At 35.1% G+C, this 18,786-nt stretch overlaps 3 protein-coding genes across 3 annotated transcripts in view; 1 reads left to right on the forward strand and 2 right to left on the reverse strand.

Annotated features, from left to right (window-relative positions):
• LOC115981453 overlaps positions 1 to 273 on the forward strand; it is a 6,035-nt gene extending 5,762 nt beyond the window's left edge. Inside the window, exon 8 of the mRNA XM_031103601.1 lies at positions 197 to 273. Coding sequence (XP_030959461.1) covers positions 197 to 273 — 77 coding nt within the window. The remainder of the gene's footprint in view (positions 1 to 196) is intronic.
• Positions 274 to 467: 194 nt separating this feature from the next.
• On the reverse strand, positions 468 to 5,440 carry LOC115978772 (glycerophosphodiester phosphodiesterase GDPD6-like). The gene is made up of 8 exons (XM_031100620.1): positions 5,403 to 5,440; positions 4,010 to 4,185; positions 3,440 to 3,623; positions 3,194 to 3,268; positions 2,371 to 2,480; positions 1,989 to 2,207; positions 944 to 1,099; positions 468 to 810 (listed from the first exon to the last, which is right to left on the reverse strand). Exons 1-8 carry the CDS (start codon positions 5,413 to 5,415, stop codon positions 640 to 642), a joined length of 1,104 nt encoding a protein of 367 aa, XP_030956480.1. The 5' UTR covers positions 5,416 to 5,440; the 3' UTR covers positions 468 to 639.
• Positions 5,441 to 6,604: 1,164 nt separating this feature from the next.
• On the reverse strand, positions 6,605 to 12,161 carry LOC115979100 (ninja-family protein AFP3-like). The gene is made up of 2 exons (XM_031101065.1): positions 11,161 to 12,161; positions 6,605 to 7,130 (listed from the first exon to the last, which is right to left on the reverse strand). The coding sequence occupies exons 1-2, from the start codon at positions 11,762 to 11,764 to the stop codon at positions 6,709 to 6,711; spliced, it is 1,026 nt and encodes a 341-aa protein (XP_030956925.1). The 5' UTR covers positions 11,765 to 12,161; the 3' UTR covers positions 6,605 to 6,708.
• Positions 12,162 to 18,786: the final 6,625 nt, after the last annotated feature.

Genomic DNA, 18,786 nt, shown 5'->3' on the forward strand with positions numbered 1-18,786 from the left:
AGGCACCTCAATTAGTTGCAAAATATGTCCAAAGGTTTGTCAATTGCTCTATTTGTAAGGACACACCTACCCTTGTTAATTATTGCTTTCATTTGTATCAACTATTCTTTAAGTTCTATGTAATAATATCTTCATCCGTGTATATGTGTGTAAGAGGATTGTTTTCTTCTTTTAGGCTAAGATAATGAGTGTACAGAAATTGGATATGAGTTGATAATTGAGGCCATTTTACAACAAGTTCGTAATAGAGTTGTATATGAGTATTTGGCATGATCCTACAGTTCCTTTATCTTGGAAAAATGTGGCAACAGGCTAACGACATTCCTACACACGTTTGTGAGTTTATAGCAGCCTACTCACCACAATAAACAAGAGTGGTGGTAATTTTTATTTATGCTACTTTTTGAACAATTTCCCAATCAATATGAATATAAAGGTTCAAAAATGAAGAAAATTAAAACCAAAGATAAAGAAGATAGTTTGAAATTACCATTCAAGGATTTGTTCTTCTCCCTAACATGTTCAACATAACCTATCGAAAGCAAACTAAGATACTAAAGCTAAAATTACCATTTAAGGACTTGTTCTTCTCCACAAGAAGTTCAACATAACTAAGAGTCCAATCTACTATCTTAATTTTTAGGAGAGAGGGGATGTCTTTTCTTGGAAATTATGGAGGCTTCCTGTGAAATCAGTGAAGAGTCCATCAACTCCAATCTTGTTTATCCAGTAATCATATTCAACATATGGATCTTGGTGGAAGTCGAAGTGTAGGAAAGAATTTTCATTCCGGAAAGTATATGGGTGCACCTGAAATGATAAGAAAGAACTTGCTATCAATCATGTTCTAACCAGTTTTTGTAAAACATATAATAGTAATCGCTGTGCTTACTAAGTTCCCTAACAAATCTTAAACATCATGCATTAAGGAAAAGATATGCACCTGTAGGCCACGAGCATGTGCTTTGGCAACAAGATCAGTTACTTCATCCAAATAATTGTTTTTTGTAGTAACAACTGTATCCTTCCATGGTCCAATTCCAATCACAAAGTTCTTTATAAAATCCAAATAGCTATCTGAAGTAAGCTCATAATATGTCTGCACAAAGCATTTATTCAACAAGAACACAACTATTATTAGAAAAGCTAAAGCAATTACTAGAAAGAAGTTTACTCCATGAAACATATAATAAAAAGTGACTGCATCAAGTAACTATCTACCATTGAGAGGGGTAGCCTCCTGGTCAAGGTGTGTGATCGCTGTCTTGAGGTCCCACATTCAAACCCTAGCGAGAAGTGGGGTTGCCTCTTGCAGCTAACCCCTGATTTACTAGCTCTAGTCACCCCCAACCACAATAGCTATGGCTCAATCCAACATTCTCTAATGGGGGGTGCTCATATGATCACGCTCAAGGGGGTGAGTCACAATAGTCACCCCCGACCCCCCTTGTCGGCCATAAAAAAAAGGGTAACTATTTGAAATAACTATCTGAAATATTTTAAGATAATACTTTTAACCATGACAAAGAGAACTATGTAGTTTGTGCTTGAGATTATTTGAAGTACAACTATAGACCTAGAAGACCTTTGGAAATCAAATTATTGTTATCAAAGTAGTTGAAATTTTCTTTATTGTCATACCTATAACAAAATTTACCTTAAATATAATTAAACTTATATCTAAACATGGACTCCATAAATAAATTATCTATTATTCTAAAACAAAATTGAAAATTATTTTCTATTATTATCAAATTAAGGCTGTTAATGGGCTTTTTGAGTTCCCTGCCCAATACACCACTACCACTCATATCTGTTGAATGTCAGCTAAAAGCGTAAAAGCCATTTATGGACCTTATTAAATGAATATTACCTAAGATTTCCACTACAATACCAGCCATATATATATTCACTGTCAAAATGATTCATATTTGGAAGTCAATTTATAGAAGTCAATCAGATTTCCAGAATGAGAGTAAAGAACAAGCCTGATTGGTGTCTTCTGTTCGTATTGTCACATCATCAATTAAGAAAACTTTGGGCAAATCAGTGAGGTTTGCAACATATGTGAGTGAAGATGGAGCAAATGACTGAATAAAGGCAGGTTGCTTCAGCCATTCTTTTGAACCATATGAACCTTTGTATCCATATTTCTTCAGTGTCTCCACAAATTTATCTTCAAACTTCTTCCCATCTGACCATTTGACCTGTTGTACAATTGGTAGAGGTGTTGGCTACATAGTTTGTTGATGAATATAAAGGAGATACATGATCACTATCTAATTGATTCAAGTACCAAAACTGTATGAGTTGAGTTGGTATAGTTTTCATGTTATCAACTATGATGATGACACAGGGAAAATCACTTACACGTTGATTGACAAAAACAGGATTCTTTATTTCCGGATATATTCCAACCACTCTTTTTGCATCCAGTGCAATTGATATGTACTCTTCGAAGGTTATAATTGGAAACTTCCCTAAAGAACAAACAGATTGGTATACAATAAATTATAGTTAATCAATGAGATAGTTTTCGTAATCTTAAATAAAAATTACATTCATTACTAAGTTCAAACTAAACTCAATTAAGCTTTTCATATTATGTTTAATTATATTATGGCTTGTCATTTCACTCAAAGACACAATAATAAAATTGAAACAAGTTGTGATGAGTTTAAACTGGCATTAGGCAGTTTGGACAACTCCAAGTGTACCTTGCTTTATGAAAATAACTAAAACAAACATGTCACTATTATATAAAAGAGAAGAAAACACTACAAGAAGCATCTTTAAAACATGATCAAACAATATGTCACAGTATGTGTGATTAAGAAATTAATAATTTTTTATTAGAGGAAACCAAAATCATACCTTAAATAGAGGAAATCAACATATGTCAACTTGTGCAATTTTAGAAAATGTATCATTACAATTTTTCTTTTATTTATTGAAAATTTTAAATCCAAGTAGCCAATGGGTTGGGCTCCCACCCATCCCTTTTGCTATCAATTCTATTATGATGATATAGTTTAAAAAATAAGTTTAATCACGACTTGGTATGGGATAGAACAGTCGCCATCGTTAAATGATAGATAAATTATGAGCCAACAAATGGTATAGAATCCAGAGAAAAGTAGGGAGAACAAATAAGTACTCGGAAGATTTACTAAAAATAAAAACGAAAACAAACCATTATATTGTTGATCTCGAAAACTGAACCGTTGGTTCACCCCTAATAACTTCAATTCTTCCAGTGTAAAGTCAACTGCACATAATCAAAGTTGGCTAGACTCAGATTGATGAATTGTATCTTATGTTCTAGACAATTTATGAAAAACAGAAAAAGAGATTAAGATATTCAGCATAAAAGTCATATTCATAATTACATTTAAAACATAAAAGTAGAAGAAATACAAAGAGAAGCTGTGATACATACCTACGAACCAATCAGTCATGTTCACATATTGAACCTCATAGGTTCTTTTTCTATCAGCAAACTGACTAAAGTTTGCAATATTTGTTCTATCACCAAGTGTTACATCGTGGGAGCATATCAGCACACCATCTTTAGTGGCGAGGATGTCTGTTTCTATGAAATCTGCCCCCTCTTCAATAGCTCTCTACAATAGCCAAATAACAAGTTTAGGGAATATTCATTATTGCACTGTAAGGTATAAAATGATATATAAAAATAAACACAACAATCCAATGTGCAAACAAATTCATGGTTGAGCACCAAAGGAGTTGCTTGATAACTTAAAATCCATGCAATTTGGCAATTCTTTAACTAGATATAATATTTTAACAGCCTTTTTTTTTTTTTTTAATATTTTGTAAAAAAGTTGAACAAAAAAGTAGGTAGAAGAAAAAGATAATCTAATAATGTATGCTAGTATTCAAAGCCCTTGTATCAAACAAAAGAAGATGTGATATTAACAAATGTGGAATCCAAGTTAATGCTTCAATCACATATATCAAACTAAATATAGATAGGAGGCATATATACCATGTATGCAGCAGCAGTTTCTTCAGGAAACTCTCCATTTGAACCTCGATGAGCAATGTTATATGGTCGAGATGTTTGTAGGGGCTGTTTAGTACTATCAGATAATTTACTTGGAAGTGTTCTTCCAACACAGCTTTCAATAGTTAGAAGAACTAGAAAAGGAACCAGGACAAACTCTGTCAAGTACAAACAGCAATGTTCACATTAGTGTTCTTCAAGCTAAACAAGAATTTTATCAAGTAAACTGAAAATGGTTATGGAACACATGGCTGATTAAGCAATTCTAAGGATCAATCAATGTGATTAGGATAATATTATTTTATATATATAAATAACTAATTTGATAAAAAAAAATATTAATGAATCAAGTCACCTCCCTCAATAGAAAAGAAAACTGAAAAAAGAAACCGGATCACATTCTATCATATTGATTGTTTTTTTCCAATCAATAACCTCCACTTCATAAATTATAAATCCACGACTATGTTATTCTTTGAGATTTATATGGATAACTTTTATTCATACCGTTTATGAATTTGTGGAATAACTTGAATTCATAGTACTAAACTTTTGACTTAAAAACAGTAAGCACCATAAAGTACAAGACACAAAATTTAATATTAAATCTAGCAATATATGTGGCAACTCAACAAGCTTACAAACTCCAAAAACAAAAAGAAACATGTCTCACTTTTTTCTATCAGAAAGAAAAGCAATATTTTTGCAGATCACAGACCAAATAAAAAATATTACTTTTTTTCCCTTCTATACATGAAATAAGTAATCAGCAAACTCAAAAAGACAAACACTATGCAAAATACCAAAATATTAATATATTTAATATAAAAGTTACCAAAACCATATCTTTTTATAAAGACTACGCAAAAAAGTTACGGGAATTAAGAAAAAGCCAAACACACTCTTGGTGTCAAATTATAATTTTAAGAAAGACACATAATACAGAATTAAGATGCAATTAGAATTTATTTTAGATTTTCAATTAAGATTCCACTCTAATATATTATAGTTTTTTTTTTCCTTATCTCTCTCTCCTTTCTTCCATGCGGGATAGTGATCAATCACTGACAGTCTAATGTAAAAAAAATATATATATCCAGAATATTTCTGGTACAAAGTATCACATAGTAATATGCATGCACTTAAGATCTCTAATAAAATAATACAAATACAGAAATACTGCACTTAAGGTCTCTAATAAAATTAGCACAGATGCAAATTCCTCACATATAACATTGCAAACAAACTAGAATTAACAAAACAAGGTGACTAACATAGTTAATCCAATGAAAGAATGAACAGAACAAACAATATTTAACTTTAAAAAAAAAATTAAAAATTAAAAATTAAAAAAATAATAAAAACAGAAACTTACTATAGAAAGACATTTTAGCTTCTCTCTCTCACTCAAAGAATTTGATTAGAATGAATTTGGATTATCACTCTGAGTGTTGTAGGTTTATATAGTGCAATTTGATAATGTTTCGTTTTCATGCAGTGTTTGTAGTATACTACACTTCAACTATTTCTCTGGATACACTCCAAGTGTTTGTAGTATTCTGGTCATCTCGCGCTTCTCTTTTTTTTTTTTTTTTCCTTTTTTTTTTTTTTTTTTTGATATTTAAGTTTGAGCAATAAAAGAAAAGGTAAGAATAGTTTTACCATTAACTATTTATTAACCAAAAAAATTAAATATTACGCTTATGTAAATCACCATATCCTACTTTTATGTCCTAATGCCATCCAACTACTAATATACTCCATCTTTTGTAAGGCATGAATTTACATTGGGCTCTAGTTCTTTTGTTTAAATTTTTTTTTTTTTTTTTAAGTTGAATTGTTAATTTGTAATCCTTTCATTTTTTTACTTATTTGATTACCAATTGGAAATCTACTTGATTTATGAGTTATGAGGGATTAAAATTCAATTTCACACTTTTTGTTCATATCAACTTTTTGTTCATATCAACATTAATTTTTTTTAAAAAAAATAACTAATAGTTATTGTTAACAATTAATTCGAGATCTATTGACTTATGAGTTATGAGTTCCGGGGGGTTAGAATTTCGGCTTCAAACTTTTTGTTAATTTAAATAAAAATAATATAATAATAGAAAATTAAAATTTAAAAAAAAAAAATCATTCCTCTGTTTAACCATTCTTTAAAATTTTTTGTTTTTAATATCTAGAAAATTTGCATGGCTATTAGTTATTGAATTTAGAGAATATTTTAGTAACACAAAAGGCATTATTAAACATTAAACATTTGTAATTCACTAAAATTAATCTTAGCAAATTAGATTTCCTAACTCCATTCATTGTCACGTTACTTTGTAAGTATTTTGTTGCAAAATTTGTAGTAATTTAGCTTTTTCTAAAAGAAACAATTATCAGCAGGTTACCATGTTCCTGCTTATTTGCCTTCTTTATATTTCCCATGCACACTCAGCTTTCAAACAAACGAGGGGGAAAGCACAAAGGTCAATGAAGGACTGCTAAGAGATGCATTTATAATCTCTTCCATAACATGAGCAGAAGTTATAGAAAACAGTTCTCTTTGAAGAACCTAACAAAAAATAAACAACAAAAAAAGGCTGTTACTTCTAAATTTTCTTTTCTTCTATTTAATGTATTCTACAACCCTTTCTTTTAAGGGATGAAAATTGACAAGGAAGCCAACATCACAGAAAGGAAGTAGAAGAAGGGTTTATAACTATATGCCTAAGTGGATGAGCAACATCACCACCACCAGCATGCTTGACAAACTCTGCCGGCGAGAGAAAGGTTCCATGGCATACACACATTATCCTCACCTCCTCTCCCTTCCCATACTTGTATAGGATGCCATCTACTCTTCTCCCATTAGGACCATCTCCTTTTGTGAAAACACAAGGCATATCTTCCATTGCATTCATCCCAACCTCCTTCACTCTATTTTCCGCATAAACAGGTTTCTTTGATGGAGAATCCATCTCTGCTGTGGAACTTCTGCACAGATTTTCATTGGCCTTTGTACTTGAAGAACCTACAGCCTCCTGATTGCTTTGCTCTTGTAAGGACTGATTACTAGCAGAGCTTCTTGCTTCACCACAAGTGCTCAATCCTGTAGGTATAGGAAAACCAATAAGAAAATAAAACTAAGAATTTGTACTTCATTACATCATTTCCTTTACCAAACATAGAATAAATTGATAACAAACTCCAAAATTTGATGTAATATTTGCTAAGTATAGCTGGAAATTCAAGCTAAGCATCTTTCAGTATAACATTTAGAAATTCCGACTATGTAATTACCAAGGTCTTCACTCTGCACCCATAGGAGCAAAGGAAGAAAGTTTTTAATAGTAAAAAATTCATTAAAAGAAAAGCAAGAAGGGATGCAACCCTAGTACACCGGATGTATATAAGGAAAAAAGTCAAAGAAAGAAAGTGACATCCGTCAAACAAGCTAACCCAACTGTAAACAGCAAGAAAGATGATACAACACAGCTCAAATAAAACTATGCATTGACAAATTATAGTCCACTTATTTCATTTGCGACATGAAATTTGAATACTTTTCATTCTATCTTTTCAATTATTGATATATACAGAATAGTCAAGTTTTAAGTAGTTTTAACCACATCCCCTATGTTTTTGGTAGGAAAATTCGACTCACACTCCTGTATAAATTGAACTGATTACATCATCCTTTGAATTGAACTGATGACAACATACTTTTATGGGGACGAGATTCCTTTTTAAGTCCAAAGACCATTGGCTCAAGGTGTTTCAATCCTTTCTTTTTTCCCTTAGTCAAACAAGTTCAAAATAATTAGGAATTCAGAGTGCTATGTGAAGCAATATCAATTAAATACAACTTCCTTCCAATCAGCACTAGAATGATTTTCAAACACCTGTGTCTCCTATATCCTCTGCAAAGTCTCCTCTATTTTTCCACATTCATAATAATTATCACTTGCAGCTTGCCAGATTGCATTAAGAATGTTCACATTGAATTAAAAGATTAACTTTTCCTATGAAGCATAAATGATTAGTAATTGCTGCAATTGCATATAGAACAGTCTTGGATGAGCAGTGGTGCTGTCTCTGTGCCTGAGAACAAACCACTAGTCTTGATCAAATTTTGTAATTAGCTAAGTTAGTCTTCAATTACACTACCTACTGTAATTAGCTGGTGCATGGCTTCATATGTATTACAATTGTCAAAATTTTGATAATAAATCAATCTAGTCCACATGCAAGGATCAGCAGTCACAAAAACCAGTTACTAGACTTTCAACTAAAATCCAATTTTTATCTTCTAATTACCCTATACTGGATCAATTGGTATACCTACCTACTCTCTCCAAAAGTTACTTGTGCAGTAATTTCCGAGCAATAGAAATTTGGTATCATTCTCTCATGATCAGCATCAAATTTCAATATTTACCAGAGTGTGTTCCTGTCTATGGCAATCTATGGCGCGCATGATCTTCATAACACCTTCTAGCCACTTGGAAACATCTCATTGCTTTCCACCAGGAAACCAACCTCTTCCATATCCAGTCTAAGGATCTCTTTAATAAACCTGCCCTAGTTATTTGATGGTTCATATCTAAAATTTGTAAAAGTTCAAACAAGCACCTACAAGGTTCAAATAGTTTTAAGAGGGACAAATCATGTACTCAAATACACAAAAACACATATTGGACAAATTATGCCTTTCAAAATAGAATGGTGATCCACCAACAGTGAACATGTTAACAATGTATGTGTGGCTGAAATGAAAACACAGAAATGCAGTAAATATTCCTCTCTGAAGCATGTAGTAAGTCATCATTTTGACAAGCATCAATGAGCTCAGTGCAGATTAGGTAGAGGCGTCACAATGCAATAGTGGAAGGAACTGTATGGTCAAGATGCTTTTTCTCATGGGAACTATCAATCTGAAATTTGATATGGACCTTGATTTGAAAGTAAAAGAATTCTCCAATTCAATTTTTCGAAAATATGATACCATGAGCTACAAACACGAGGAGTTAACCTATCATTTTCCTTCACATGCAAACCAACACAGTGGCAAGCATAAGAACTTGGTGATACAGATCATACACAGGTTTTTTTTTTTTTTTTTTGAGAAGAAGATCACACACAGCTTGGTTGCATGCAGTGAGTGAAAACTTGGAAAAATGTTTAAGAACCAATCACAGGCCAAAAATTGACAAATTTGGGGTTTAGATTATTGAAAACTGCCTCCTCCAATTTGAGAGAAAATTCAAGTTAAAGGATCCATGACACAGACCAAAAAGTTAGAAATAGCATCAACTTGTATAACTAGAATCAAAGATTGAATTACTTAAGAAATTGACACTTTCTTTTCCTTGTTCATCCATACCTAGGGCTAGGGGCTGAGATGTTTATGACAATGTCCTGGAGGTTGCATTTGTTAGCAATCTTCATACTCCGTTGTGGCCAGAGCATGTCTAACAAATATATGTCACATAATCTTTTGGTTGATTACTGAGTAGAGGTGTATCAAGGCAACAGACTGCACAACCTCCAAAACCAAGGAGACAGGTCACAGGAACATGGCTAACATACAGAAGTATTTATTATTCTTCTTTTATACATCATGGTAAACTTAACACCCATCTAATATGGCATAATTTATGCAAGCACTTCATAAATATCAAAATATCACCTTAAATATGAACTCATTCAGAAAATAAACATAGAATTGTAATTTTGGGTACATTATAAGCCAGACTCAAGAACTGTAACATCCAACACAGTAGCTTTGTAACAGGGAAAAACGAGTTTCCATGTCATTGTGCACAGAAGCTTTGATGGGTTCCAATGAATGGCCAAAGGGTTTGCATCACCATCATTGGACCAGGCAACCAATAATAACACAACACAGATTCAGGCAATTCCTTTATTAAGAAAATTGCCTCTACCTCTCTCTTCCCTCTTTAGTTTGAGTGGTGTAAAACTGAGTGTCAAAACAAGTTGAGGTAACTGACTCATCAGGTTGCTTAAAAGTTAAGAAGCATCCAGATAAGGTACCAAGACTTTTAGGGATTCAACTCAAGTGAGCTCCACCTAGTATAATGTTTTTTTCCCTGATAAAGGAATGGAACTACAGTTAGCTCTTTACTTATTCCTTAGTTTATGCATAAAAGCACATAATTAAAATTAGCAAACAGGAGCATCCACTAAACTATCTAGTATATTGCACGGCACAATAAGCATTGGTTTTGGGTTCAATCACTGTGAATACAATATCATGTGGACCCTTAAGGGTCATGCATTATTTCAATTTAACCCATTTTCCATCTTTAGGGGAACAATCAGTTTAATGTTTAGTAAAAAAGTAGTATTCAACTTCTTCTATTGATGAACATAATTTTACTAATTCTTTGAATCTCTTTGTTCAGTCAATGTTTCCAATTACTTTTTGAAAAGTAAAAAAAAAGCAACCCACTTAATCAGACTTTAACAGGCATAACACAACTATTGGGATTCGTAGTCTTGAATGACTCATTGTCCAATTTCCTTTTTTCTGTTCCCCAATTTTCTCAGCAACCAAAAAATATGTCTCTCCTACCTAAAACAATCTTAGAAAGCACATTTTAAGAAAACACCCATTGAAACAAAAAGATCATCATAATATTGGTGTACTTGTGAAAACCTAAAGAATATCCCCTACATCAATTGCAAACACCAATTCCAAGAGCAAACAGAACACCTAGTCAAACAAACTTTAAAAGAAAAATTAGTCCAATTCCACCCATCTAACTAAACAATTCATACCAAAATTTTAAAATTCAAACTACAACAACAACCAAGCCTTATTATGAATTCTCAACAAACTAATTTTTTTGGTGAAATTTAAGTGTTACAAGAATTCACAACCTTTTTCACAAGTTGTTGAGAATTGTAGTATTAGTCCTAATGTTTCCAATAGAGACATCCAACATGTAGCTCACCAATTAAATGCATACACATAGATAAAAACAACAAATGCTAATATTACTTCTAGTGTTTCCCAACAGGATTAGAATTCCTCTTCCCACTTAAAATATATTTTAAAAAAGGGAAGAAAACAAAAAAACAACAAAACAAACAAACAAATGCTAATATTAATATACCTTGAGCTTGAAGACGTTTATTACTCTCCCAAGGGGGCATCCCAAAAGGCAAAGACAAAGTGGAATTAAGCCTATTAGCCATAGCCACAGGCAGAGAAAGAGACTGTTGCCTATCTCTCAAATTCAATCCCACTGGACTCTCAATTTCCTTCCTCTCCTCTTCCCTCTCAGCCTTACAACTCCTCTGCTTCTCCGACCGCCTTCTCTTCGCCGCCATTCGCCGCAATGTCTGCAACTCCTTCCTCTTCCTCCACTCCTCCTCTGTCTCTGTAGGAAGAGAAGAAGTCCTTGTCAGCACTGTCGTATTAGTCCTATACGACACATCTATTGTGTTCCTATATGACATGTCTATAGAAGACGACCTTATCAGCCCCTTCTTGCTCTTATCAACACCAAATCGACCACCTAATGATAAACCCAGATTCAGCTCAATCTCCTCTTCCTCTTCTTCCTCTTCTTCTTCATTGGATTTCTGTTTCTGTGTGTTGCTGCTCATACACGTAAATCTCTGCAATAGATCTCTTGGGTACTTCTCTATTTCCAAAGAAAGACTTTCCATTGCTCTTCTTCTAGCTTCTTCACTAGCTTCACCCATTTGTATCATAAAAACAAAGAAAACAGAACAAAAAAATATATTTAACTTCTTCTTTTTTTGCTTCTTCAGCAACTAATATCTATATCTCTGCCGGTTTAACACAACAACAAGAAGTCTGTGATCTGTTTCAGCTAAACCCATGATTAAAAATCCAAACTTGCACTCAATATTGCTTAATCTAGATACCAACCCAATAAAAAAAAATCAAGGCTTTTAAGCAAAACCCAAATCAGAAATAATCCAAAAAACCAAAACAGAAACCTTTGAAACTCTCTCTGACTCTGTCTCTCTTATTTCGAATATTTATGTTATTTACAAACAAATTTCAAGTGGGAAAAAAAATAAAAGGTACAGTCTTCAAAGAGTGAAGCAGAGAGAGAGAGAGAATGAGAGAGGAAACAGAAAACATGAAAAGAAAGACAGTTAAACAAAACTGGGAAAAACAAAAGGTACAAAAGTAGGAACTAAAATTTTGGTTTTGTGAAAATACTTAGTAATAAAAAAATGGATTAATTAAACTATTTTAGAAGAAAATTTATAAAAAACGAAAAAATAATTAATTATTTTAACAATTTTTTCAATTTTTTATTAAAATTTTTTTAAAATGAATAGTTAATGTATGACCTAAAAGCACACATTAACCAGACCTATATAATAAAAAAAAATTTTAAAAAAAAAATGTGTACTTAGTATGTTCCCACAATTGCCCTTCACGAAAAGAAAGTAGTTGTGAGACTCAAACAAGTGGCGATCATTAACAGAGCTATAGAACAAACCCGTCTTATTTGAGAAAAAAAAAATCCTTTATTTTATTTTATTTACTTTGATTGATTGTGTACGTGGTGTATGTTAACTTAACTACATATTCATTGGTTTCTCCCAAAAAAAACTATATATTTATTGTGTTATTTATTACGTGCGTTTAAATTATTTCTCTTCTTTTGATTAAAAGTGTATTTAGATATCGTTTATTTGCTAAAAATTAAAAATTTATTACTAAAAGTATTATGATAAAATAATTTTTAAATGCGTAAATAGTACTGTGAGACCCAAATTTATCTAAAAATTTATATTTTGCTGAATTTAGTGAAAAAGTAAACACTACCTATGAGACCTAAAAAAAAAAAGGCAAAACGTATGAATTAGGCAAAACGTCAAATCCATACGCACGCTAAGTAATTTACTTGTGTTGTATAATGGCCTTTTTATACTAATTTTAGGTACATAAATAAATATAAGCTTTAGTAAAAGGTTAATCCAAACGCTAAATGATAATTTGAAATAATTTGGTGCAATCTACAAATAATTAAGAACTCATTGAGAGAATAATAAAACAAAAGAAAAAAGTTATTATAAATTTTACTATAAAATGGTTATATATTTATGTAACAAAAAATGTGATTAATGCCACATTAATAACAATAGCAAAATAAATATATATGAGATTAAATTCTATAAGAATGTGGTGTAAAACCCAAGTTTTATTCACTTCAATCTCAACATGCCACATTATCATAATACATATTAAAGAATAGGCATAACCACACTCAATCAATTCTAATACCCATTTGAAAATTCAACTTACTTTGAATTTATTGAGATGTTATTATTTGTGGTATAATGTATTGAATTTTAAGTAATAAACTAATGTACCAATTTTTTATTAAATAATGTAAAACATGGGTTATACACATTGTTTTTACCAAATTCAAATTCAATATACATCTATAAATTGTTAGCATGTCAAATTGGATTGGAAGAGACCTCACTTTTATATGTTAATTACAATTTTAATGAGTTTTACACCTTTTTCACAATATATATTTTTTTAGCATCAGTTATAGACGCATGAAATTTCTTTCTAAAAGCAATTACAAAGAAAACAAAAGCAAGAAAGTATCTTGGGATTGTGAGGGAAACAAAATAAAAGTGTACTTTTTTATGTTCCCAAAAGACCCTTAAAAAAAAAAAAAAAACTTTAATGAGCCAAGTGGCAATCACAAGAGGGCTATAAATAGACACGTGGTCTTTCTGACACAAACTTTGTTTTATTATCTTATTATTATCCTCAAATGGAATAGTAAAATATATTTTATCGGTTTTCCACCCACACACAAAATAAAAGATAGTGTTAAGTGTTAACCGGTATCAGAAGGTGTCTATTAAAAAACAATTTTATGCTAATAAAGTCATATTTTTTCAGATTTTTGACCAATTTTATAAGGTGTAGGATTAATAAAACTAACTGTAAGGACACAATTCTCTGGCGGCCCAATAAGGATGTTGGGCTCGCGTACGAAAGATCCCTCACAATATAATTTGTAGAGAGTGGGCTTGAAAAGCTAGCCGTTGGTCAAGTGGCGTTGTCCGGTCATGGCTTTAGAGGAATCTACGTAGAAAAAGGGAATTGGGTATGAACATTTAAGCCCTGAGGCGTCGTACCCCGTGGGATGGAGCTCCTCGGAGTTGATCCGAGGACCTGTTGAGGTCTTCCCTCGGTTGCCCAACGACGGACTTTCTTCCATGAAGTCCGGTGTTCCTGAGATGTTTTCCCATCTAGTCTCTCTTTTTTCGGAGGTGGAAAAAAGGGGCCTCCCCAGATCTACTTACTTCCTTATTTTATACTAGCTTGCATTCATTGCCCTTCGTCCACGTGTAGGGTCAATCTTTACGAACACTGACATTTGTCCCATCAGTCCAATCCCGGAATTGTTGGGGATGGTTTGATAAAACTGCAGAGTACGGCTCTGTCAGGCGTCGGGCCTAATCTAGAAAGGTAGTATGGATAACTTCCCCAAGATATTCTGGATTTCCTTACTAATTCGTCCCTATACCAGTTTTGCCCCTTTATTCTGGTGGGATTATGGATCTGCCGAGGACTAAACTGTCCTCGGCTGCTTCCCAAAAATTGTTTTGTGCTCTGCGTTGTAGAGCTTGGGCCACAGCTCTCCTCGGATTGAGCCTTCGGACGCTCTAAGGATAAATGGGCCTGGTCCATGAATTGTTGGGCCCCACAATAGCCCCTCAAAACCCTTCTGTCTGACTTCCGGGTTGGAAAGGAGGGTTTTGGCAAACCCGGGCCCTCAATATGGCCCATTTAATTTGACCCCGCATTTATGTGAGCGGTTTTCCGCCTGTCCACGAAGTTAGCCGTTTTTCAAGGGAGTCCGTTTAATCTGCTCGTGATCTGCTCCTGCCGATTGACTATCCCAGACACGCCTTTAGTAAATCCCCTTTACGAGGCTCATTTATGTCCGGCGGCTCATCTGATAAGGTAGGGAGGCGGAATGGACGCCTCTTTTTCTTCAGATTCTTTTGGAAACTTTGAATGCGTTTAATTCCCTCTGTTTGGTTCTTCCTATAAGAAGGCAAGCAGGAGGCAATCACTTTCGTACAGACTCCTCCCCTTCCTTCTGAGATCTGAAACCCGTAGCCTCTTTTAGCGTCTGCTTAGTCTGTTTGTTATACATCATATCCGTACACGTCCTCCATAACGAATGATGAAGGAAACACACTCCTCCTCAAAACACCATATCCTGACAAAACTTGAAATGGCTCGGTCAGGGCAAGGGTGGCGCAGACTTAAGATCTGTCCCGCCTCTCTTTTAGCCAAAATCCGAAGCAGGGGCTCGTCATGTTGAATTCTCGGCGTGACTGAGTCGAGAACAACTAAGACCAGCACCACCCGGCTCCTCACGAGCGTACCTAATATGGCACCAGCGTGTTAGGAGTCAGGGCTGAGGCAGGGGCTAAGTGCTTCTGCTTCTCCCTCTTTTGCTCCCTGGTGCCCTCCCCCGCCCTCTTCTTATAGTCTTCCCAGCACCAATTCCGTTCTGGTGCTTTCTCTTTTCCCTCTTTTGCTCATTTTCTTTCTTTTTATCTCTTCTCTCTTCTTCTCCTCCTTCCTTACTCATGTCCTCCATCTTCTTCATCCATCTCCTCCATCTTCTTCATTGATTTCTTCCTTACTATTTCCTTCTTCTTCGTTTTTTTTTTTAAAGTGAGTTCTTCTCTTAGTATGAGCAGCTATGAGGCAGAGATCGGAGGGACCTTGAAGACAAGTTTAAAAAGGCGCTTGACCGTTTGCTTATCTGTACTGTGGATGTTAGTACTGCTTCGACAGCCCCTCTTTTGTATAGGCTGGTTGAAGCCTCTCTTTGTATATTGTAATAATTTTTCATATTAATAAAACTTGTTTCTATTTCACTTTGCATGTTCGGTCTCTTTGTTTTTTATAAATTTGTAAGCGCCGCTCGGCACAATCATATAGCATCTAAATCAATGACGACTAAGACCAAAATACTTAATAATAAAAAGATGTTGCCATAACTCTAATGGAAGTGCCTGGCATGATAAGGCAGACCAATAAAAAGTAATACTTACCCCCCTGGCTTGGGTCCGAGGACCATGCAAGGCCTTGGTTCTGTCCAAAACTTTAATAATAATAATGTTTTGTACTTGGTTTCCCCATAGGCTTGAGTCCGAGGACCATACAAGGCCTTGGTCCTTTCCAGAACTTTAATAATAATAATGTTTTGTACTTGGTTTCCCCATAGGCTTGAGTCCGAGGACCATACAAGGCCTTGGTTCTGTCCAAAACTTGTAATAATAATAATTTTTGTACTTGGTTTCCCCATAGGCTTGAGTCCGAGGACCATGCAAGGCCTTGGTTCTGTCCAAAACTTTAATAATAATAATGTTTTGTACTTGGTTTCCCATAGGCTTGAGTCCGAGGACCATACAAGGCCTTGGTTCTGTCCAAAACTTTAATATATAATGTTTTGTACTTGGTTTCCCCATAGGCTTGAGTCCGAGGACCATACAAGGCCTTGGTCCTTTTCCAAAACTTTAATAATAATAATGTTTTACTTGGTTCCCCATAGGCTTGAGTCCGAGGACCATACAAGGCCTTGGTTCTGTCCAAAACTTGTAAATAATAATTTTTGTACTTGGTTTCCCCATAGGCTTGAGTCCGAGGACCATGCAAGGCCTTGGTTCTGTCCAAAACTTATGATTTTTTTTATGTACTTGGTTTCCCCATAGGCTTGAGTCCGAGGACCATGCAAGGCCTTGGTTCTGTCCAAAACTTATGATCTTTTATAATAATAATTTTTGTACTTGGTTTCCCCATAGGCTTGAGTCCGAGGACCATACAAGGCCTTGGTTCTGTCCAAAACTTTGTGCCCTCCCTTTTTCTCTTTGCACCTGTCTTTCCTCAGGTGTCTCATAACTTGCCGAGCAGGAAGTTGTCCTTGGTAACGGTTATTCCTTGGTGTGGGCCATAGTCTGTGGGCTTCCATGCAGAACGGGCCTGGGCCGCGAATTTATTAGGCCCACAGATTTAGAGGCATTTCCGTAATCTTTGGTCACGCGGTACTTTTTGGCGTCCCGGTATTCGAGGTGCGCCTTCACGAGGCTCCTTTAATCTCAGGGTTGCAGACGGCATTGGAAATCGAGCCGGAGACATTTTGTCTGTAGCGTTCCTTGGGATGCTGCGTGAATTAAATGCCATCACCTCTTCTTTTAAATAAATAGGAGAGAAGGTTGCTTTACTTTCACACGAATTCTTCAGTCTCCTCTCTTAGTACATCATGTTTGAGGCGAGGATTGGGGCAAAGGAGCTCTCTCCGCCACAAAAGCGCTGTGTCTTCCTGAGACTCCAGACAGTGAGGTACAGGCCAAGGAGGCGTAGACTCAAGAGAATATTTCAATTCGAGAGAGGGGAAAGGATGTTTCTCCTTCTTTTAGTCAAAATCCGAAGCAGGTTCTGGTCATGCCAGATTTTTGGCATGCCCGAAGAAGGAATTTCCGCCATCAGCGCCGTCTGCCTTGTAGCAGGCAAATTTCTGCGGGGGCTTCCCAACTGCCGGCTCCCTGCATCTTTGCTGCAGATGGTGTTAGCCTGAGGTCAGGTTCTTTGGCTGCCTGAGTTATGGGCATGTAGAAGCGTCGAGGAATAGTTTCCTTAGACGACATCTTGGAACAGTAGCCAACCTCTCCTCTGAGATATCTCCTCGGCATCATCTTTACTCTTTTGTGCTTTTCTTTTGCTTACGCAGTTAACTCTAATGTAAGCTGGTTTCAGCTTTTATTGCACACTGTACTGTTCTTTTGTCTTAATAAAAGATGTGTTTATTTCTTTATGCATATGTTGTTATTTTTTTTTTTTGCAACAACCACTTTGGGTCTGAATATTAAGTCTAAACATGCCTTTAACAATATTCTGGACGGAAGAACACTTTAATACAAACCCTTATTAGTTTAAACTCGCAAATATTATCAAGTATAACAATGGTAATCCTCAATAGATTGAATTTATGGAACTAACCGAGATAGCTGCTGAGCGCTGCGTGATGCACGCTAGACGAATATCCGAGAGAGCAGCCGAGCAGCGATGGACTTGGATCGTGCCCTTGGGACAACATACTGTGCCGTATCGTATTAGCCCCTTTGGCACTGGGGATCTGCGGGTAGACCGGGGAACCCGTGCAACTAAAGACTGACCCAACTGTTAACGAGAAGTCCTCTTCGGATGGATTTTAATGCTCTAGTGACAGTTTTTATTTTGTGTACTTGGTTTCCCCATAGGCTTGAGTCCGAGGACCATGCAAGGCCTTAGTTCTGTCCAAAACTTCTAAGATTTCTTTTATGTACTTGGTTTTCCCATAGGCTTGAGTCCGAGGACCATGCAAGGCCTTGGTTCTGTCCAAAACTTATAAGATTTCTTTTATGTACTTGGTTTCCCCATAGGCTTGAGTCGAGGACCATGCAAGGCCTTGGTTCTGGTCAAAACTTGTAGTTTTTTCTTTTCTGTACTTGGTTTCCTCATAGGCTTGAGTCCGAGGACCATGCAAGGCCTTGCTTCTGTCCAAAACTTGTAGTTTTTTCTTTTCTGTCCTTGATTTCCCCATAGGCTTGAGCCCGAGGACCATGCAAGGCCTAGGTTCTGTCCAAAACTTTTGAGTTTTTCTTCTGTACTTGGTTTCCCCATAGGCTTGAGTCGAGGACCATGCAAGGCCTTGGTTCTGGTC

This window comes from Quercus lobata, chromosome 3, assembly GCF_001633185.2.
Source record: "Quercus lobata isolate SW786 chromosome 3, ValleyOak3.0 Primary Assembly, whole genome shotgun sequence".
NCBI classification, from domain to species: Eukaryota; Viridiplantae; Streptophyta; class Magnoliopsida; order Fagales; family Fagaceae; genus Quercus; species Quercus lobata.

Excerpts from the sequence above, each read along its gene's own strand:
- LOC115978772 (XM_031100620.1), bottom strand. Across the intron at positions 1,100-1,988 it reads GAACAGAAGACACCAATCAG|ACATATTATGAGCTTACTTC; the intron begins GCTTGTTCTTTA and ends TGCTTTGTGCAG. Across the intron at positions 811-943 it reads CACATGCTCGTGGCCTACAG|GTGCACCCATATACTTTCCG; the intron begins GTGCATATCTTT and ends TTATCATTTCAG.
- LOC115979100 (XM_031101065.1), bottom strand. The coding sequence starts at position 11,764 with ATGATACAAATGGGTGAAGCTAGTGAAGAAGCTAGAAGAAGAGCAATG. Across the intron at positions 7,131-11,160 it reads TAAACGTCTTCAAGCTCAAG|GATTGAGCACTTGTGGTGAA; the intron begins GTATATTAATAT and ends CTATACCTACAG.